The following is a 23,611-nucleotide window of genomic DNA, read 5'->3' as shown; positions in this document are numbered from 1 at the left end:
TAACACGGATGAGCGGATCATTTGTTTTGTTCGAAGTTGGACTACATGGTATAAATCGGTGTACACTGGTAGTACTGTCAGCGAAAGCTTCAAATAAAATGCAAACGCATATACGCATGGCCTCAGTGCGCGTTGCTCCAATCCCTTTGACGCTCGACGCAACGCTACACGCTCCGCCGAACGCGCTGCTAGTCGCTCGCCACTACGTTTATGTCCTAGCCTAACCAATCAAATATACTATAAATACCTCACATCTCAAGCGATGAGGCCATAGACTGCAGTGTAGTCACTACAACTCCTCCTGAAACTGATAATTTCTACCGCGGTTGTCTAACTAATACCCAGTGGCGTAACTAGGGGGGGGGGGGGGGGGGGCATGAGCCCCGGGCGCCATCCAAGGGTGGCACCAAAATGGGCAAAAGGCAGCAGCGGGGCAACTTTTGTCAGACGTCAGGGGGCGCAAATTTGGTGACTGCCCCGGGCGCCATATCCTCTAGCTACGCCCCTGCTAATACCCTCCTTAGCTACGAGTAAAACCAGTTGCCACGCGATTTAGGAGTTTATTCCTTGGGTTGTTAAGCAGTGGTGACCTGAGCGATGGCATCGTCGGGCAGCCACATGAACTGGCGAATTTCGTCCTCGGACGACGGGCAGCAGTGCGGCGTCGCCTTTTGAAGCATTTGACGTAGCTCCTGAGAAATAACGGTCATTGTTATGTAAGAAAAAAATCATGGCCCAAGAACAATACAGTCATAGTCGGTTGTTATCTTGCTGGGACTTTCTTGCTTTGTTAATTGAAACATGCAGTGACCGTATAAGTACAGTAACGGCCAATAATATATATAGGGTGACTAAAAAATAAGTGCATTCCCGTTGTCATGGAGGTTTTGGGATTATACTGAGCAACTTTGAAATTTTACCCTCCCAGAGAAAATGGAGCAGCCAAAATGTATGAAGCAGCCAAATTTTATTTCGGTATTTCGGGGTTGGTCCCATAGTCAAAGTTGCTCAGTATAATCCCAAAACCTCCCTGGTAACGGGAATGCTCTTATTCTTTAGCCACCGTGTATATCACATACATATGTATGTATGATTGGCCGGTACTGTATTGAATATTGATAATTATATGTACATATATTACACCCATTATGGGTTTACCATTTAACTAAGACGTCGCTTTAGTAAAACGAGTGGAGCGGATAACGCGATAGGATAACATCACATTCGGAAGGCGTAAAAGCGGGCACGTCACTTATTATGGAGTACAAAAATCTTTAATTAGCCTCATGCATGAAGTTTATATTTGAACGAAATATGTTTTGTTCGGATGTTTGTTACCGTTATATCATGTTACAAATGCATTTCCGTTTTTAAATTACCATTTAATTACTTAAAATTATAAATAAAAAGTACAAAAATTTGCCCGCGAAAAGCTAGTGAGCGAAACGCTCGAAACGCCACGTGACGTCACGCGTTCGACAGATTAGTGTCATTAGTAGCAAACGTCAGTTGGGCCGCCCAACGTGTGACGTCATCACGCTCTGTCGAATTCGCGCCAAAAATTATGAACGTTTCTACCGCTCAAAAATTTTCAAAATTTTAAATATTTTTTAATAAAATAATGTTAAGGTTTACAAAAGTATTTTTATCATTTCCGGTGTTCCAACGATATAAATTATGAATCCAAAAATAAAAATAAATTCATGCATGGAGCTAAATTGGAATTGAGTTTATTCCAGGCACAAGTCCATTAATACACGGCTACGTCAGTAACTCCCAGGGCCTTTATCGGAGGAGTCAACTTTTGCCTCGTAATACCAAGCATGCCCGCTTTCTTAATGTGATTCTGTCGCAACAGAGTGTAGAAATAGGCTAATGGTAAACCACCTTAGAAAAGCTAAAAGGCCAATACCGCGCACCGTACAAGTGTCAGTTGAATGGAAGGGCTTCAGTACCTGGCCGTCCGTGGGTCACGTTTTCTTCAATATATTATGATGTGGACAGCCCACATCGCGCTCGCTATAATGCGCATTGCAGACGGCAGCGAGGTACTGTGTCACGGACAAATTTCAAGTGTTGTAACTTTTCATTGAAAATAAAAAAATGTAAGTAGGTATTTATTTAGAGTTTTTCAACAAAGACATTGCCTATATACGTGGAAATTTATTTTTCTTTCCTCGGTGCACAGAGAATTTTGAACTAAAATGATAAACAACTTTTTTTAATTTGTGTTTTTTAGGTACACTACTATATATAAATTATAAACTGTAATAGATGTCATATATTAAAGAAAAAAGTGACGAAGCCCTTCAGTGGTGAAAGGATTCGAACCGGCGTCTAGCTAACGCCATGAACCCACCTCGCCACCGCATGACATCCATTACAGTTTATAAAAAGATAAAGATAGTTTATTATTCAAGTAGGCATATTACAATGCGCTTATGAACGTCAAATAAAGCTACGCCGGCTCTAACCCTACAGCTCTGCCTCGAGAAGATTTAAATCCCCCCCTCAATTGGAGGAGGGTATCCCAATATGGGCCCGGCAACAAACTCGGCGGTTTCAAAACATTACGTCTTATAATTAACATGCATTACAAGTAAATAAGAAAAAAATACAATTGAAGTTACTATAGAATTCATGCAAAAACGTGCCTACACAATGGTACCAAGAATAAAACTAAATGTTTGCTTAAATCGTAATAGGCCCTTGAGGCAGGTAGGTATTGTAATTTTTATAATATAGCTGATCAAGCAAATCTTGTCAGTAGAAAAAGAAATTTAAAAAAATGTAGGCGAGAAGGTATGTATATCGTCCCATAGAAAACTTGAATTTTGCGCCTTTTCTACTGACAAGATTTGCTTGACCAACTATACCTACCTAATATTTTTTTACCCAGGACACGCCCAATTATTGTAACTACATACCCACTAGGACAATAATCGACTCGTTTTCGAGAATTTTTCTGTGAAAACTAACTTGAATGCTATATGTGAAACCTTGAACGGAGGAATCTGTCGAACCCTATAGGAAACTGAGGGCCTACTGCGAACACCGAAGTTGGCAAATTGCGGGCATTTCTCTTTTACTCCAATTAAGGCGTAATTAGAGTGTCAGAGCAAGATGATCTTACCTGCATAGCGTTCCGGTTGCGTTGCGCGGCGTCCAGGTGGTTGACGATGGGCGCCGGGTAGTGCTGCCCGATGATACACTTGGCGCGCTCCTGCACCTCGATCGGCGCTTTCCACGGCTCGTAGCTGCAATTACACGTGGAATTTAAATATACATACTCGTAGTGTATTACGTAATGTATACGTAGTGTATTACGTAAGTTAAAGTGGGACTGGGCTGGTCATGTCTGCCGCATGCCGAATGACATGTGGGCCAAAATAACCACAGAGTGGGTGCCCCATGAGTCAAACCGGGGATCCGGCAGACCTCGTCGGCGATGGCGGGATAACTTGGACTCCTTTTTGAGCGACTGGCCAGATGTAGCTCAAAACCGGGAGAAGTGGAAGAAGAGGGGGGAGGCCTTTGCCCAGCAGTGGGACACAATAGGCTCGTAATAATAATACTCGTGGAGTTTTTCGGAACTTTATGTACAGTCTGCAATACTATTCGCTTAGCACCTTTGCATACAAACTTCTATACAGGGGTGGTATCTTTTCTCTGCAGCTGACTGTACGAAATATCATTTGATTCATTCTCCAACGTCCAGTAGTTGTTCTGTACTCACATGTAAAGCGGCGGCATGTTGGTGAGCTCGGGTACGTAGCGGCGAACATATTCGCCGCTCGGGTCCAGTCGTTGACCTAGTCGTACGGGACAGGCACATTCTCCGGAGTCCAGTAATGCCTCGAAAGCGCTGGAGGAGACCCACATCCAGTTGCCGGCGCATACGGACCTGTGGACAGAAGCGAAGGTTGTAACTAAACGTAAGGTTAGGCCTAGACCGATTTTTCGAGACGTATGCTGCAAATTCCTTGGACCGCACGTCGGACCAACGTGTCCACACTCAAGGAGGCTAAGTTAGTTAATATGTCTCACGATAGTTTAAATTCGATCATACTCAAGAAGCTCGGAATAACCACAAGGCTGTCCACTATCTGCTTCCAGAGAATCCTTATGTATTTCGGACACGTCGCTCGTGAAGACCCAGATAGCTTAGAAAAGCTGATGGTATAACCTAGGTTACTGCGTGGAACCAGATTTCTATACCACTGTATAATGGTCTCACCAGTCAGCGTCAAGTAGATATTTAAGGAAGTGGTTCAGCCCGTGTTCCCAGGATAGCCAGAGGGTGCCTCGGGTAAGGAATGAAGCCACAGTGTTTCGCACAGCGTGGTGGAGCCAGCCTTCGATGCGGAGTTGGCGCATGGCCGCGTCGATAAATGGGAAGCCGGTGCGGCCTTCCATCCAGCTGTACAACAATAGAAATCAATTGCACGTTTAAGTGTAAGGCCTAAGTAAAATAAGCAATAAACAAGTGCGAGTCGGACTCGCGTTCCAAGGGTTCCGTACATTACACAATTTAAAAAATGTATTTTTTATGTTAAATGTCTTTAGAAAGCCCGTAGGGGTCGGATCAAAAACTAAGTAATTATGTCGGACTCGCTCTTGATTGCACATTTCTAAATGGGTTTTCCTGTGATCTATAGGTAAAGATCTATTTTGTGCGTTTTTTTCAAAAATTTTCAAAGTTTCGGAGATAAAGGGGGGGGAATGGTAATTTTTTGCCTATTTTCTTGAATAACTTCTAAACTGTTCATCTTAAAATTATATAAAAAATATATTTGAGATTGTCACAATGAGCTCTTTCTCGTCGTCGTCGGGCTCACAAGTGATGTGAGCAGCGTGCACTAAGGCCGCTCCTATACGTTTGCATTTGTTTAACATGCACGCCGCACGCGTCGCCCCAACGCACGCTCAACTCGAGCGTCCACGCAGGCCTTACACTAAGTGTTAGAAGACTTAGAAGAGGCGATCGAGTGGTCGGTGTCTTTTAGCACTGACCCGCCATGTTTAAACACCGTCTGTGACGTGAATAGGAATATCGAAGAACATATCATTTATTTAAAATACGTTAAGTAATTAAATACGTGTTCGAATGTGGAAAAGAATACAAGTAGATAAAAAAACCGGACAAGGGCGAGTCGGACTCGCCCACCGAGGGTTCCGTACTTTTAAGTATTTGTTGTTAGGTATAGCGGCAACAGATTTACATCAATCAGTGAAAATTTCAACTCTCTAGCTATCACGGTTCATGAGATACAGCCTGATGACAGACAGACAGACGGACAGAGGAGTCTTAGTAATAGGGTCCAGTTTTTACCCTAAAAAATAAGTTTTTGGTAAAAATTTAATTTTGTACTTTTCTTTCCACAGGCAACTAATATTCATCAGAGACAATTCTAAAAACCCCAAAATTTTCAGCTTCATTGGAAGTTAGGAAGTGGGTCAAATTTAACTTGCAAGATTTGACCCGTGATTCAGTCCATGTTTAGAATGCGCCTTTACGTAAAATAACTCTCGTAAGATGGCTTTCTGCACACATGAAAGGTTTGCGTCACATCCCTTACCTCTTAAGTTCGTCACCGCTGGGCTCCTTCCACGGGATGTCCAAGCAGATAGGGTTGCCTGCCATCTGCCCGTATTGTGGGTTGTTCACGCTCATCGTGTAGAAGTACTCTCGCCAGATGAGCTGCCCTGTACAGGGGGAACGTTTGCGTCACATCCCTTACCAATTGAGTTCGTCACCGCTGGGCTCCTTCCACGGGATGTCCAAGCAGATAGGGTTGCCTGCCATCTGCCCGTATTGCGGGTTGTTCACGCTCATCGTGTAGAAGTACTCTCGCCAGATGAGCTGCCCTGTACAGGTGGAACGTTTGTGTTACATCAAGGGCTTAAGGGGTTAGCTTCTAGCGTCCCACGGTCCTAAATGTCCTAATATTACTTTTAATAGGGATGTTGACATGAGTCGCAAATTTATAAAACTTTATGTTTTTACCATAGCAGGGAATATTCGAATGCTGAAAATCATATTTTGTAAGTATAAATATGCGTAATAAATTAATTAAAATAATGCCCATCATCACGTGACTGCAAACGCAAATCGGAGCGCGTGACGTCACGGTGTGAGAAACACGCACATACTGGTGGTCCTCTGGCACTGACAGTCGTTTGTTTATTACCTCGTTACGTCATCCAGATCACGTGACAACTTGGAGCGTTTTTCGCGAAATTTAAACACTAAACTAATTAACGTCGATTTTTTTATTATTAATGAATAAAATTGTTTTTTTTTTTACAATAATTACGTGTCTATCTATAAAATGAAAACAGTTCTAAAAAATAGTTAACATCCCTATTGGAACAAAGTTGCATTTGTTTTGTTTCGTTCGATTTATGAACAAAATAAAATCAATTCTATTTTGTAATACTTAGTAAACCTACGGAGCGAAGTAAGAACTTTAAAATGTCTATACACGATGTGTTATTATCAAGGGCCTGACACTCTTTGATAGAGACAGATAGTCTTATTGCGATTCCTTTAAGAGGAAAGAGAAAATAGTGCCATCCTTTGTCTTTATCACCGACCGGGCATTTTTTTCATGGTCGGGTTATGGCATCATAGCAAGGAGGCGATGGCGAAATACCGAAATGTATAAGAGTGAAAGAGAAAAAGGATTATGCTGCTATACATGAAACTATCAATACATGAATATGTCTTTCTCTTACCCCTGGTTGCTCGGTTTCATGTATATAACTACTTGTATATACAATGTCTATGGTTATTATGAACACGGCCTATCCTTACAATGTAAAACATACCTATATCGTTCTGTTCTTCCAAAAAAAGTACCTTTAATTGTTGTTTATGAACGGCAAAAGTATAAGTTTGGTCAAAAGTTTTCTTACCGAAACTTCCAAAGCTTTACAAGGAAGCGCCACAAAAGCCAGGACCCAAGTTAATAAAAGTATTGTATTACTTAAATTTAACGTTTCTCTCATTAAATTATGGGTAACAATTCGGATTCACGCTTTTTTTGGTGCTATGCGGTTTTATTATTTTATGAATTACACTAGGTTTCATGTTTAACTCTATTTATTTTAATTTTAAACTTTATTGCACATAAAAAGTGTACAACAGGCGGACTTAATGCCATTATAGGCATTCTCTACCAGTCAACCATAAAACTACCCGCCCTAAAACAACAAATGTTTCATGTAGGTTTACCTACATGTAGTTTTTAATATGAATTGTTTGTTGCTAAAGCGATTTCCTCCCGAGTACGCTTCGGCTGTGGAATGAGCTCCCTGCCGAGGTTCTCCCGAGGGGCTACAGTATGGGGTTCTTCAAAAAAGGAGTGTACAGGTTCTTAAAGGGTCGGCAACGCGCGTGTAATATCTCCGATGTTGCAGGCGTCCATAGACTACGGTAACTGCTTACCATCAGGCGGGCCGTATGCTTGATTGCCACCGACGTGGTATAAAAAAAAACGCCAATTGTTGCAATATAAGTACACTAATACACTTTCAAGTTCAAAAGGATTTATGAAATATAGGCCGTTGACAGACTTATTAAGCAATAGGGAACCAAAATTTTAAAACCAACACGGGACTTAATCGCGTAATTCGCGTACAAACTTACGTTTATTTATTGCCTTTATGTGAAAATCGTGTTAGTTTAAATCAATAGGGGGCCCTTTGGCCGCGTTTGGATACGGAACCCTAAAAAGTGTCACCCCTATATACTAATACCTATTAGATGCTTGACGTTTTCATGTTACCTGTTATGAACTGGTTGGACGGAAGTCGGCCTTGGTGTACTTGGCGGTACAGGTCTTGGATGGCCCAGTAGAAACTGAAACATTTTTTTTAAATGTGATAGCAAACGGGCAGACAAGCCGCCTGATGGGAAGCAGTCATCGTCGCCCATGGACATAAGCAACATCACAGGAGCCACTTAAGCATTGCCGACCCTTGAGAACCCTAAATACCCGCTTCTTGAAGAATCCCATGTCGTAGCGCAAAGGAAATACCTCAGGAGGCAACTCATTCCACACTCTGCACGTTCTGGGAAGAAACGAGCGAGATGCCCGCTTATTCTTGGTGTGCCAAGAATAAGCGGGCATCGGGGTGTATCGAAGAAGTAAGGATGAGCTTTGCTCGTTTGGCGGGAGGTGCGGTGATAGAACCGAGACAAAATCATATCAAAAAGTTCTTCGAAACATTCCCCATTGTACAGACGGTAGAACATGCACAGAAAGCCAACGTCTCGTAAACATAACGGAAACTCAGAAATCAATTACTCAAAAATCTACACAAATACCTATGTCTCACGAAAGTTTAACTTCGATCACTCAAAAATCAACATAGTGGTATTTACCTCCGGACGGACAAGCAGCCGAACCGTAGCGCCGGACTCAGGGAGATAGGCGGCCCGAGCAAGTCCGGGCTGCCGTGGGTCGGCAGGTACGAGCCCCTAAATAATACACATTTTTTTAAATCAGTAAAAGAATATTCGCAATTTAATGTTGACGACAAATGTGTTGCTAATGAAGAATGTGATGGAATATTCTCTGCGTATATTCATATTCATATATTTGAACTCAGTAACTCAGTTAGTAGAGCGGTTCTTATACAGGATGGCAAAAAGATAAGTGCATTCCCGTCGCCAGGGAGGTTTTGGGATTATACTGAGCAACTTTTACTATGGGACAAACTCCGAAATCGCGAAAAAAAATTTGCTGTTTCATACATTTTGGCTGGTTCACTAAATTTTTTTTCGCGACTTCGTGGTTGGTCCCTTAGTAAAAGTTGCTCAGTATCATATTAAAAGCTCCCTGGCAACGGGAATGCATTTTTTAGCCACCATGTATAAAGTTGTTTGTATATTACAAGTAAATTAATATTAAAAGATAAAATATAAGTAAAACACACACTGGCGCAGTCGGTAGGTTAGTTAGGTCAGAGATTAATTAATTTGTATAAATTTAATCAATTCTACCTGCAAAATGTCTCGTACTCCACGCTCAAGCGCTGTTTCATCTGCTTAAGAGCCGTGGTTTCCCCTCCCACCCAGCGGATCATCCGAATATTCTCGTTTTCCATGTGCACCCCGAAGTCTTCCGGCTTAGGAGTCTGAAAGTCACATGTAAAGTCACAATGATGTCGCAAAAAACTTTGTAAGTACTTTGAGGGACGTGGATATATGTATTTTCATCATTATTTCTAATGTGAACATGCAGTTCTGCCAGTCACATATATAATATCAATATCAGAATACAATCCGTACCTTGTCGAAGACAGTAAACTCGCTGTAAAAGCACTCCGGCAAGGTGCCGAACTTAACGCCGCTCAGATCTAAATCCCCGACCGGCCGTGGCGGGTCTCCGATCGTTGCTACCGTATGCTATAACATAGATTTTACAAGTTACATACTTAGTATAATATTAAGTAAAATGGAAGAAAAAAAGGACTAGATTTTGCAGCAGGTTTCAGTAGGAGGAACACACAAGATAGAAATTAGAATGCACTAACGTCAACTTGTATTGGAAGTCTATACTAAATTACGCCTGTACTCCTAGTTTAAAAAAAACCTGAAACCAGAAGTCAAATGCGTGTGGTATGCTCGCAGATGACTGATAGGATTGATGGCGCGGGTGCACGGAGCAAGCGCACGCACGCGGGTGCCATTGTAGGTAAAATCCGTAGAACGCGTATGCGCCAGTTAGCGTTGCTCATACTATTTTTCGTTAAGCCGCTCACCCATTCCGCGCCTGCTAACGGACGCCTTTAGATATACTTTTTTATTCTTAAAATGGATAAACGTGACGGGCAAGAGGACAGAAGCTCAATGCGCGCACATTTTAACGCCGAAAAACTCGAGAAACTACAAACCAAAACCATCTGGTGTGAGTGGCATTTTGGCATTGATGACCGTATCGGTCTCCCAGAGCGTGTGCAAACTTGAGACATTGTTAACTTACCAAAACCATTTGGTAATTTACCAAAACGTATGCGGCATACGGTGTCGGTGTCACTTACATACTTGTTAGAACGCGATGACCAGACGTTAAAAGCGTGTACATTTTAGGCCGAGAAATTCGAGACAAAACATTATTAAGAACATCTCTTAGGTGAGCAATGGGATCCCTCCATCGGCCTTGATGACGGTATCGGGCTCCTAGAGCGTATGCGAGCTCCAGACATTGTTAACTTACCAAGAACATCTGGTAGGTGAGTGGTGGTGGTGGCCATTGGCATTGTAGACCTGTACCAATAACTTCTGAGGTTATAAGAATATTAATGTTGCTTATTTTTTATATATAGTTTCCAGACCATATACTAAACCTAAAAATAATATTTTGTGTCATCCTAGGTATTTGCTTAGGTAGAAATTTAGGTATTTCTTTTTTCAATCAGCATTCTGTAAAAAAATATTAGAGACGAAATTCTTTGTTTCCCTGTAAAGGCAAAGTGGCTTCCGACGTACACACGCATTTTGTGTCATTTTCATCCACGGGTATAATGGCATTTAATAAATACCTAATATTGATCCTAAAACGCCTAAAAAAATATTAGAGTCGGTAAGTGAAGTGTTGTACTTTACAGAACATTGTTATATGTTATTCAAACAAATCTGTGTCAAATTCATCCACCGCTTTTATTTAAAAAAACTTTTTTTCTAATTAACAACCTGTATCTGCCACAAAAAAAAAACATATTATTAAGTTTACGTCTACAATATTATAATACCACATTGAGACATCATTCATAATTTGGGTCATTTTGATCCACGGTTTTTTTACTATCTGGCAAAATAAAACTCAATTGAGCAAGAAGGGCGTGCGCGGGGAAGGGTACCTACGCGGGTGGGGTGCTTATTATACTTGCCGCAATATCAGCTGGCGACTGAGATCTTAATACTATCTATCTCCTTTACCCTTGTTAAGACCAACCAAGAGATGGCATTATGAGCTGTCTCGCCACTTAGTTTTGCGATACAGTGTATTTATTTCATTCGGAGGCATAATTACATTGTCTTATCAATCTTACCGTAGTAGGTATATAAATATAATTAAAAATAAACTGTAGGCTGCACTCCTCATACTGACCAACATTTGTGACGTTCCTAATCAAAAGGTACCACTTTCTCTGACAGGTTATTTGTATAAAGATATAATCAAATTTCGTCTTTATGGTAAACGACAAAGTGGTACCTACCTTTTGATTGAGAATGTCACATCAGCGACTTAAAAATTACTTTTGTTTCAATTTTTAGTAGACTTTTTAAGTTTATTTTAAGACGCAATTTATTGTGATTTTTGTCATGTTTAAGCGTGGCAAGCAACATTAATTACATTGATGATGATGTTCATTAAATACAATATTTTTTCATACTATACTGAACTGTCACCCTATACATGAGAATGAACAGCGCCCTCTTGACAATGATCATATATTACTGGTCAGGCTTTAATATGTGTCATAATTTAGTAAAGTCCCCTTTGTGGATTCTAACTTTCCGAGTTACAGCAGTTTAGTGAAAGCGTTTTTTTTTTAAATATAAATTAAGGGTTGAATAAAGAGGAAAGAAAATTTTATTATTTTTGCGCTACGACGCACGGTTTAGGAGATACAGCCCTATAAAGTTTTTTTTATTTTTTTTTTCCTTTTTCCTTTTTTACATTGTGTTTTTTGTATATTACTTTGGGGTTTCATAAAGGGGAACGAAAATTTAATTATTTTTGCGCTACGACGCATGGTTTAGGAGATCAAGCCCTATAAAAAAAACTCTTATTTTTGCGTTTTTTTTGTATAAATTAATGGTTACATAAAGGGGACCGAAAAGTTGATTATTTTTGCGCTACGACGCACGGTTTAGGAGATACAGCCCTATATAGATTTTTTTCTTTTTTTTTGCGTTTTTAAATCTTAATTAAGGGCTTCTTAAAGGGGAACGGATATTGATTATTTTTGCGCTACGATGCACGGTTTAGGAGATACAGCCCTATAAGGTTTTTTTGTTATTATTTTTTTCTTTCTTTTTCTTGTGTTTTTGTATATTATTTTGGGGCTTCATAAAGGGGAACGAAAATTTTATTATTTTTGCGCTACGACGCATGGTTTAGGAGATACAGCCCTATAAAGTTTTTTTTTTAAATTTTGCGTTTTTTTAAATATAAATTATGGGTTGCATAAAGGGGAACGAAAATTTTATTGTTTTTGCGGTACCACGCACGGTTTAGGAGATACAGCTCTATAGAGTTTTTTTTCCTGGTTTTTTTTTTTGTTTTTTTTTTAAGTATTAATTACGGGTTTCTTAAAGGGGTTTTTTAAATTATTTTTGCGCTACGACGCATGGTTTAAGAGATACAGCCCTATAATGATTTTTTTTTTAAATTTTGCGTTTTTTATTAATATAAATTATGGGTTGCATAAAGGGGAACGAAATTTTTTTTATTTTCGCGCTACGACGCATGGTTTAGGAGATACAGCCCTATAAAGAATTTTTTATTGTTTTTTTTCTTTTTTACATTGTGTTTTTTGTATATTACTTTGGGGTTTCATAAAGGGGAACGAAAATTTTATTATTTTTGCGCTACGACGCATGGTTTAGGAGATACAGCCCTATAAAGATTTTTTTTTTAAATTTTGCGTTTTTTTAAATATAAATTATGGGTTGCATAAAGGGGAACGAAAATTTTATTGTTTTTGCGGTACCACGCACGGCTTAGGAGATACAGCTCTATAAAGTTTTTTTTCCTGGTTTTTTTTGTTTTTTTTTAAAGTATTAATTACGGGTTTCTTAAAGGGGTTTTTTAAATTATTTTTGCGCTACGACGCATGGTTTAAGAGATACAGCCCTATAAGGATTTTTTTTAAAATTTTGCGTTTTTTTTTAAATATAAATTATGGGTTGCATAAAGGGGAACGAAAATTTTATTATTTTTGCGCTACGACGCATGGTTTAGGAGATACAGCCCTATAAAGATTTTTATTGCGTTTTTTTTAATATAAATTAATGGTTACATAAACGGGACCGAAACGTTTATTTTTGCGCTACGACGCACGGTTTAGGAGATACAGCCCTATAAAGATTTTTTCCTCTTTTTTTTCTTTTTTGCGTTTTTAAATCTTAATTAGGGGCTTCTTAAAGGGGAGCGAAAATTTGATTATTTTTGCGCTACGATGCACGATATAGGAGATACAGCTAATACAGCCCTATAAAGATTTTGTTTCTTTTTTTTCATTGTATTTTTCATGTATTACTTTTGGGTTACATAAAGGGGAACGAAAATTTTATTATTTTTGCGCTACGACGCATGGTTTAGGAGATACAGTCCTATATATTTTTTTACAATGCATGTGCTCGAAAAGTGCCTTTCCTACGGAGCCATATCGTGCGGAAAGTACTGCTTTTCCGCACTAGTGCTTTTTGTTTTCAATTTTTTTTTTACAGAACATATGGTGCTACTTTCTCGCACTAGTGCGGAAAAGAGCACTTACCGTGCATATGTCGAAAGTTTAAAGGGCCATATGTACTGTAAAACATGTAATGTAATTCGCAACTCGTGTCGATTTAAAACACTCCTTTTAATAAGTAAACTTATTTGCCATGATATGTTTTTTTTATTTACTCGCACAATGCATAGTAAAACATTGTATGATACACGTGCGTAAAGATGATTTCCGCACTTGTTGCGTAAATAGCATTTTTTTTTATCAAAGAATGAAAGAAAGTCACGGTATTAATAACCAAATTTTACTTTAGTGGTACCTTTTCCCTATCACTGTCACAAATGTATGTGGCGTTCACGTAAACGCGATATTTTTAAGATTTCCCTGCGCAATGTTGCCAGCTCGCTCGCAAATCAAACATGTACTTACAGTTCTTTTGCATAATGGTGACATTGTACAATCTTCTTCTTCTTCCTACCCTTATCCCACGTTATGTGGGGTCGGCACAACATGTTTTTCTCTTCCATTCTCCTCTATCTTTCGTCACCTCAGCACTCACTCCTTTCTTTCTCATATCCTCTTTTACACAATCCATCCATCGCTTTTTGGGTCTACCATACGCTCTCCGTCCATCAACATTCATCCCTAACATTCTTTTGCCTATATGGCATTCATCCCTCCTCATCACATGCCCATACCACGCTAACCTACTACTTCTTATCCTATTTCCTACTTCTTCTTACATTGTACAATATCTATGAGTTTTAAATAGGTAAAAGATAATTCGACGCATTCTTTGTTTGCTTGTTGCTTGTTGTGTTGTTTGCGTAACTTCTTTGAATAAGTTGCGTTAATTTGGCGCACAGGCGAAGTAAACATGGGTTGCGTACGGCAAGGTCACGCCGCGGCCCCACCCTGCACGGCCTCCGTTGCCCATTCAGACGGCCCGCTAGCTTCGTTTGAACGCAAATAATATTTTTGTAATATTTGTTTATGCAGTGGATGCAAGTGACACAAATTCATACATCTTATTTATCCCGCATTTCAAATTAATAAGATGTAAACTCTAATATCTTTAATATTCTTTTGTAACGGTGACAGCCTGTTACAACAAAATCATCAAATATCTTATGAAGCTATGCCTTAATAAGACACAAAATCATTTAATGGACCTATTTAAACGATTAAATTCGACCTAAGTAATTTTTTTTAACTATTTTTTTTTGTGTCATTTAGAATATTATGACATAGTATCAGATTGCAGTGGACGTAATTGACACAAACTATGTTTTCACACTAAAAACACTATCCTAAATGCAACACAGTTACATGTTTTCTCTCGAATATTTTTTTCTCCAAAATAATTCAAAATAAAAAATAATTACCACAAAATAACAAATTACTAGAAAAGCAAATTATATATATGACACAAAACAAAATGTAAGATTTACATCTTAACAAAGTATTCATAAGCGAAAACAGAATTGACTTTAATATTTTTATAACCTAGGGGTCAAAATATAGCCAGCGGTACAGGTCTATTGATGACGGTATCGGTCTCCCAGAGCGTGTGCGACACGTTTTCGTGACAGGTCACGCCGATTTCGCGACACGCCATCTTGACGATCTTTGGCTGACTGAGCTATAGTAGATATTGTTAACTTACCAAGAACATCTGGTAGGTGAGTGGTGGTATCCCCCCATTGGCCTTGATGACGGTATCGGGCTCCCAGAGCGTGTGCGACACGTGTTCGTGACAGGTCACGCCGATTTCACGACACGCCATCTTGACGATCTTTGGCTGACTGAGCTGTAGTAGATATTGTTAACTTACCAAGAACATCTGGTAAGTGAGTGGTGGTATCCCCCCATTGGCCTTGATGACGGTATCGGGTTCCCAGAGCGTGTGCGACACGTGTTCGTGACAGGTCACGCCGATTTCGCGACAGGCTTGCTTCACGCTGTTGTCGCGGGCGCGCCATACCGGCTCGCAATCTTGTTCGAAGCAGATCTTGCGGATGCCTGGCGGAGTTTGGATTATTAGAGGATGGAATAAAGTAAATTAGAAAGAGTTACTTCGGAATACAATTAGATTCCAGTTCAGTATATTAATTGAAGACCTGCTGCAAGACCCGATGCAGCAGCGTGGCTCAACTGCTTAAATGTTGACCTATAACTTTTTAGATTTCGCGATAAAACTGTAAAATTTTATTTGTTTATTATTATTTGTTGTTTATTATTATTTAAGTTGACAATTGTACCTTAACAGCTAGAGCCACAGCGGCACAAATTGGGAGACAGTAATATCTATAATAAATTTATCTATGTAATTGCGTATTTTGTAAAAAAAATGCCATACGACTAAATAAAGTATATTAATTAATACAAATATTCGATACCAATCCGTGGAAATATAACATAGCACAATAAGTTAACTTACCAAATTCCTCCCAGAGCCTTCGGAACACCACATTGGGCTGGCCTTTGAGCATGATCAGCCGCCCGCCGTGCCGCTTCAACTGCTGGTCCAGGTCGTCCAGGGCTTCCAGTAGGAACCGCATGCGATTATAGCCCACCAGTTTTGTTCCTAAATATGATATAAAACGTATCTCAGACGCGTAAACTTATACAAATTACCAAGACATTTGCAGATTTGCATTGTTGAGGGAAAGGATATATTTTATATGTTTTCATGGTGGCGGAAAACTTGTTCAGATCTACATTTTTCTCAGAGTAGCCAATGGTAATAGTCTCAAAACTATGATAAATAATGATATGAGATCGCTTCAAAAATCAGGCAGAAGTTAAATAAATAATAATAAAATCTTTATTTCGAACCATTAAAGTCCATAGAATATTGTTAGTGATTATCTTAACTAAATATAAAGATAGGATTAGTAAACTATATAACTAAAGTAATGCATCATCCAACTACATATTTCGCCATCGATCTAGAATCCTTCATGCTCCCCCGTCCCCGTACCGTAGATTAATGTGAGATAAGGCCGGGTGAACTCGGAGTGACGCATATTATAGAACCATAAGATGACCACCAGACTAGAATGTTGGGTGCCTGACAACCACCCAACATTCTACAGCCAATGGTCCTAACGTACCTGCCGTCTCCCCATCGAAGATGAACATAGGGTAGAACGGTACAGTATGATCCTCCAGGGCTGCGTGCAACGCCGGGTTGTCGTGTAGCCGCAAGCCATGGCGGAACCAGAGAACGCTTCCACCAATCATTTATCAGCAGTTCTGAAGAAGAAAGATACTATGAGATGAGATAGTAGTTTTTATGCGATTTAAATTTCAGAAGCTTTTTAATTTGGCAATCAGTGCATGGCCATGGCATGGTTTAGGTTTTTTAGATCTCAAAATTTCTATAGCTAAGCTAATATATCGATGTCTAGAATGGACCCCAGACTGCCCTGTTTCTATATACGTACATAACTCTTTGCTGCCCCGTTTAAATTACGACGACGAGGCAAATTGCGTAACGTATACTATAGCTACTAAACTTTAAGTATCTATCTTTCCTTTTATTCATCCCTCGTTTCACGTAAAGTACATATTCACATAAGTTTCGTGGTAATATAGGCACCCATCTAGGCATCTAACCGCTGAAGTAAATGGCATAAATATTAAAATCTTGTTGATGCCCGACATCAGCGAATATAACCAGTAAGGTAAAGGTGAGGTAAGACTAACATAGTTTATTTTGCTAGGGTCGAGACAAACAATATAAGGATTCCATACAAGTGATAGTCTTATCCCGGCGATAGTCCCACCCCACCTTTCCCTATCTTGTTACATAAATATCGGTACCTATTGTCATTGACGTCACTGTCACAAACATAAATGAGTTGCCAACGTTGCCAAGTTGTAACATTACCTAACCTAAACCTTACAGATTATATTCTTACATCTAATGCTTACTAATCTCTAACGTAACAGGTAATGATACTGACCTTGTTTACAGTTGTAAAATTTATACTTATCAATGGTTTTACACTAGGAAAATAAGTGAAATAAATGCTTATGAGTGCATCTTCACGGCCATTACAAAAACGACTTTGCTCCACGGTTTTAATAAATTAGCAAAAGACGATAAAACGTTCTATGAAGTTATCGTCATACCTACCTAAACTTTAGAGCGGTGTTGAAATCTAAACCTTACTTTTCAAAAAATGATATGATATGATATGATTTATTTTTCTCACAATATACAATTGCACTTAAAATTACACATGGTAGACTTAGGAATTTTTATTGTGATTGTCGGTTAATGCGGTTGCAATAATACTTGGAATCATAGGGCACATTGTGTATATAACCGAGATGTTACAGAGAATTACAATGGCGAGCACCGCAATGATTGGTTAGGTGTTAGGTGCACCTACTATTGTGAAATCATTTGTTTTGCGAATAGGAAGCCATTATAATCCGTCACCAGGTCACCACGCAGTATAATTTATATATAAGTATTGAATGTGCGTGGTGACTTGGCGAGTAGCTACCCAATCAGACCTATTAGGTTTTAAGGGTCATATATTACCGCATCACAATTAGATTACCTACTAGAAACGATGAAAACAGTTTATGACAACCCATTCGTTTAGAAACACTAAGCGTAAAAACAATTTAGTCAACAGATAAACTGTATGTCGTCTAGACAATGACCAACTGGGCTTTATTTCAGCTCAAGAACGCGTTATATTGGACAAGACCACGACAAGACCACTTAATACTGATCGAGCCACTAGGTCTGAATAAAAGATCAAAGTAGGTACGAGTAGTAGGTAGTATGAAATTAAATTTACGGTTGAACTCACGGATTTTTAGTCACTCGCGCGATATGTTTATAGGTTCAAGCACTAACAGTGCTGAGCATAAAAAGACGTGAATTAATACGTTAAATTTGTTTAACAAAATGTTATTAACATGATTCAGAACAGTTTAAATTATATTAGATGTTACTAACATAATAAACTTTATAAATAACCTTATATATGTTAAATATCAATTTTAAAAATATTCATATTTCAAAACAACAAATACTGGAATAAAAAGATTTTCCACGAATCGGAAAAATCCACATGTAGAAACGGAAAAGCCTATCCAAAATATTAATTCAAAATGCTCAGATCCTCAGCAGGCCTGCTGAGGATCTGAGCACCGTGACACCTGAGTTGGTTGTTTGGCTTGGCAACCTCAAGGCTACACTCTGATTGCCCTCAATGTATGCCATACGATTAAATAAAATTCAAAATGCTTACTCCAAATCAGCGATACAAAAAACTCAAGACAATAAATTGCCTTAATTAATTAAATTCACTATAAACCATGATCGACAAACACTGGTTTGGAAATAAAACATGGAATTAAAATCAAAGCACAACTGGCCGTCTCAAGCCCCGCGGGTACAGTGAAATTGCGTCGTCATTTTCCGCTACTTTCGAGTAAGTTCTTGAATCCTCCAGAACTTATACAAGCTGTACATTGTACAAGGAGGTCTTTGTTTATTCGAAGGTTAGAAGGTTTCAGTTATATGTAAGTTATAAAATGTTTTTTATACAAAAACAAATGTACAATCGACAATCGGCATTATTACGGCTTCCATTCCGTAATTACGTAATTCCGTATAACTATTGAACTACGTAATTAAAAGGAGCAATCCCGTAATTACGGAATTATGAACAATACTATACGAACGATACAACCAATTCGGCATCATGATAAATAGTTAAGTATGGTTACACTGGTCACAGCCTAAAATTTAGCCAATTCAGGGGTGCATGAACGCTTTAAATAAATAAATAAATAAAAAGCTTTTATTTCAGGCATTTACCCATATTGCGTACAAAATTAAATACTACTTAAGAACTAATTGACTAATTGTTTATGTGATATCACTGTACTTATCCATACTTAATATTATAAATGCGAAAGTCTCTGTCTTTCTGTCTGTGTGTTCACCGGCGTGAAGTTAGCAGCCTAAAGCTGGCAGCCCAAGATAATCCAACCAAATTAAGATGTCATTTTATATACCTCCTGTACACTCACATATTAAGCATTTTCAAGAGCATATACAACATGTTTTTAAAAGAAATTTGACTTCTTTATCACAACTGAAAGTGTTAAGCCCAAAAAGGGCCAAATTATTCACAAAACACATAGGGCAGCTAACTTCACAAACAGGCAGCCTACAACGTTTCTTAAATGGTTTCGTTATTTTTAGGGACACTGTCCAGATTACACATTGCTTCTAGTATCGTAAGAAGCGTCATAAAAAACTCTTTCAAATGAGGTATAAGTCGTGAACATTGAAAGAGTATGGCTACCTCAAAATCCAGAATAACACCCAGCAGCCTAAAACTTTTTCAGAGTTTGTCAAGATTTCGATGAGAAGCTGTCTAGATTACACTTTGTGTCTAGTATCGTAAGAAGCGGCATCAAAAACTCTTTCAAATGAGATATAATTCGTGAACATTGAAAGAGTATGGCTACCTCAAAATCCAGAATAACACCCAGCAGCCTAAAACTTTTTCAGAGTTTGTCAAGATTTCGATGAGAAGCTGTCTAGATTACACTTTGAGTCTAGTATCGTAAGAAGCGGCATCAAAAACTCTTTCAAATGAGATATAATTCGTAAACATTAAAAGAGTATGGCTACCTCAAAATCCAGAATAACACCCAGCAGCCTAAAACTTTTTCAGAGTTTGTCAAGATTTCGATGAGAAGCTGTCTAGATTACACTTTGTGTCTAGTATCGTAAGAAGCGGCATCAAAAACTCTTTCAAATGAGATATAATTCGTGAACATTGAAAGAGTATGGCTACCTCAAAATCCAGAATAACAACCCAGCAGCCTAAAACTTTTTCAGAGTTTGTCAAGATTTCGATGAGAAGCTGTCTAGATTACACTTTGTGTCTAGTATCGTAAGAAGCGGCATCAAAAACTCTTTCAAATGAGATATAATTCGTGAACATTGAAAGAGTATGGCTACCTCAAAATCCAGAATAACACCCAGCAGCCTAAAACTTTTTCAGTTTGTCAGATTTCGATGAGAAGCTGTCTACATTACACTTTGTGTCTAGTATCGTAAGAAGCGGCATCAAAAACTCTTTCAAATGAGATATAATTCGTGAACATTGAAAGAGTATGGCTACCTCAAAATCCAGAATAACACCCAGCAGCCTAAAACTTTTTCAGAGTTTGTCAAGATTTCGATGAGAAGCTGTCTAGATTACACTTTGTGTCTAGTATCGTAAGAAGCGGCATCAAAAACTCTTTCAAATGAGATATAATTCGTAAACATTGAAAGAGTATGGCTACCTCAAAATCCAGAATAACACCCAGCAGCCTAAAACTTTTTCAGAGTTTGTCAAGATTTCGATGAGAAGCTGTCTAGATTACACTTTGTGTCTAGTATCGTAAGAAGCGGCATCAAAAACTCTTTCAAATGAGATATAATTCGTGAACATTGAAAGAGTATGGCTACCTCAAAATCCAGAATAACAACCCAGCAGCCTAAAACTTTTTCAGAGTTTGTCAAGATTTCGATGAGAAGCTGTCTAGATTACACTTTGTGTCTAGTATCGTAAGAAGCGGCATCAAAAACTCTTTCAAATGAGATATAATTCGTGAACATTGAAAGAGTATGGCTACCTCAAAATCCAGAATAACACCCAGCAGCCTAAAACTTTTTCAGTTTGTCAGATTTCGATGAGAAGCTGTCTACATTACACTTTGTGTCTAGTATCGTAAGAAGCGGCATCAAAAACTCTTTCAAATGAGATATAATTCGTGAACATTGAAAGAGTATGGCTACCTCAAAATCCAGAATAACACCCAGCAGCCTAAAACTTTTTCAGAGTTTGTCAAGATTTCGATGAGAAGCTGTCTAGATTACACTTTGTGTCTAGTATCGTAAGAAGCGGCATCAAAAACTCTTTCAAATGAGATATAATTCGTGAACATTGAAAGAGTATGGCTACCTCAAAATCCAGAATAACACCCAGCAGCCTAAAACTTTTTCAGTTTGTCAGATTTCGATGAGAAGCTGTCTACATTACACTTTGTGTCTAGTATCGTAAGAAGCGGCATCAAAAACTCTTTCAAATGAGATATAATTCGTGAACATTGAAAGAGTATGGCTACCTCAAAATCCAGAATAACACCCAGCAGCCTAAAACTTTTTCAGAGTTTGTCAAGATTTCGATGAGAAGCTGTCGAGATTACACTTTGTGTCCAGTATCGTAAGAAGCGGCATCAAAAACTCTTTCAAATAAGATATAATTCGTGAACATTGAAAGAGTATGGCTACCTCAAAATCCAGAATAACACAAAGTAATCTAAAACTTTTTCAGAGTTTGTCAAGATTTCGTTGAGAAGCTGTCTAGATTACACTTTGTGTCTAGTATCGTAAGAAGCGGCATCAAAAACTCTTTCAAATGAGATATTATTCGTGAACATTGAAAGAGTATGGCTACCTCAAAATCCAGAATAACACCCAGCAGCCTAAAACTTTTTCAGAGTTTGTCAAGATTTCGATGAGAAGCTGTCTAGATTACACTTTGAGTCTAGTATCGTAAGAAGCGGCATCAAAAACTCTTTCAAATGAGATATAATTCGTAAACATTAAAAGAGTATGGCTACCTCAAAATCCAGAATAACACCCAGCAGCCTAAAACTTTTTCAGAGTTTGTCAAGATTTCGATGAGAAGCTGTCTAGATTACACTTTGTGTCTAGTATCGTAAGAAGCGGCATCAAAAACTCTTTCAAATGAGATATAATTCGTGAACATTGAAAGAGTATGGCTACCTCAAAATCCAGAATAACAACCCAGCAGCCTAAAACTTTTTCAGAGTTTGTCAAGATTTCGATGAGAAGCTGTCTAGATTACACTTTGTGTCTAGTATCGTAAGAAGCGGCATCAAAAACTCTTTCAAATGAGATATAATTCGTGAACATTGAAAGAGTATGGCTACCTCAAAATCCAGAATAACACCCAGCAGCCTAAAACTTTTTCAGTTTGTCAGATTTCGATGAGAAGCTGTCTACATTACACTTTGTGTCTAGTATCGTAAGAAGCGGCATCAAAAACTCTTTCAAATGAGATATAATTCGTGAACATTGAAAGAGTATGGCTACCTCAAAATCCAGAATAACACCCAGCAGCCTAAAACTTTTTCAGAGTTTGTCAAGATTTCGATGAGAAGCTGTCTAGATTACACTTTGTGTCTAGTATCGTAAGAAGCGGCATCAAAAACTCTTTCAAATGAGATATAATTCGTAAACATTGAAAGAGTATGGCTACCTCAAAATCCAGAATAACACCCAGCAGCCTAAAACTTTTTCAGAGTTTGTCAAGATTTCGATGAGAAGCTGTCTAGATTACACTTTGTGTCTAGTATCGTAAGAAGCGGCATCAAAAACTCTTTCAAATGAGATATAATTCGTAAACATTGAAAGAGTATGGCTACCTCAAAATCCAGAATAACACCCAGCAGCCTAAAACTTTTTCAGTTTGTCAAGATTTCGATGAGAAGCTGTCTAGATTACACTTTGTGTCTAGTATCGTAAGAAGCGGCATCAAAAACTCTTTCAAATGAGATATAATTCGTGAACATTGAAAGAGTATGGCTACCTCAAAATCCAGAATAACAACCCAGCAGCCTAAAACTTTTTCAGAGTTTGTCAAGATTTCGATGAGAAGCTGTCTAGATTACACTTTGTGTCTAGTATCGTAAGAAGCGGCATCAAAAACTCTTTCAAATGAGATATAATTCGTAAACATTGAAAGAGTATGGCTACCTCAAAATCCAGAATAACACCCAGCAGCCTAAAACTTTTTCAGTTTGTCAAGATTTCGATGAGAAGCTGTCTAGATTACACTTTGTGTCTAGTATCGTAAGAAGCGGCATCAAAAACTCTTTCAAATGAGATATAATTCGTGAACATTGAAAGAGTATGGCTACCTCAAAATCCAGAATAACAACCCAGCAGCCTAAAACTTTTTCAGAGTTTGTCAAGATTTCGATGAGAAGCTGTCTAGATTACACTTTGTGTCTAGTATCGTAAGAAGCGGCATCAAAAACTCTTTCAAATGAGATATAATTCGTGAACATTGAAAGAGTA

The 23,611-nt window shown here is 38.5% G+C and overlaps 1 protein-coding gene across 2 annotated transcripts; it reads right to left on the bottom strand.

Moving 5' to 3' along the window:
• Positions 1 to 448: 448 nt before the first annotated feature.
• Positions 449 to 18,883, bottom strand: LOC134744393 (cryptochrome-1). Of its 2 annotated transcripts, XM_063678195.1 has the most exons (13): positions 18,747 to 18,883; positions 16,584 to 16,725; positions 15,908 to 16,054; positions 15,302 to 15,489; positions 9,299 to 9,415; positions 9,011 to 9,144; positions 8,390 to 8,485; positions 7,791 to 7,864; positions 5,742 to 5,868; positions 4,238 to 4,420; positions 3,737 to 3,904; positions 3,134 to 3,257; positions 449 to 692 (listed from the first exon to the last, which is right to left on the bottom strand). In XM_063678195.1, exons 2-13 carry the CDS (start codon positions 16,711 to 16,713, stop codon positions 576 to 578), a joined length of 1,605 nt encoding a protein of 534 aa, XP_063534265.1. In that variant the 5' UTR covers positions 16,714 to 16,725; positions 18,747 to 18,883; the 3' UTR covers positions 449 to 575. The 2 variants fall into 2 exon arrangements, with proteins under 2 accessions (XP_063534265.1, XP_063534266.1); XM_063678196.1 differs by lacking the exons at positions 15,302 to 15,489; positions 15,908 to 16,054; positions 16,584 to 16,725; positions 18,747 to 18,883 and adding an exon at positions 15,134 to 15,259 and having other exon boundaries at positions 456 to 692.
• Positions 18,884 to 23,611: the final 4,728 nt, after the last annotated feature.

This window comes from Cydia strobilella, chromosome 9 (assembly GCF_947568885.1).
Source record: "Cydia strobilella chromosome 9, ilCydStro3.1, whole genome shotgun sequence".
Classification (NCBI taxonomy): domain Eukaryota; kingdom Metazoa; phylum Arthropoda; class Insecta; order Lepidoptera; family Tortricidae; genus Cydia; species Cydia strobilella.
Note: the sequence above shows the minus strand (reverse complement) of the source record. Positions and strands in the feature narration are given on the sequence as shown.

What these genes read in the sequence shown, in the direction of transcription:
- LOC134744393 (XM_063678195.1), bottom strand. Translation starts at nt 16,713, where the DNA reads ATGATTGGTGGAAGCGTTCTCTGGTTCCGCCATGGCTTGCGGCTACAC. An exon ending in AGTTTACTGTCTTCGACAAG is followed by an intron (nt 9,145 to 9,298) that starts GTACGGATTGTA and finishes TGTGACTTTCAG; the next exon opens with ACTCCTAAGCCGGAAGACTT. An exon ending in TATCTACTTGACGCTGACTG is followed by an intron (nt 3,905 to 4,237) that starts GTGAGACCATTA and finishes TTCTGTCCACAG; the next exon opens with GTCCGTATGCGCCGGCAACT.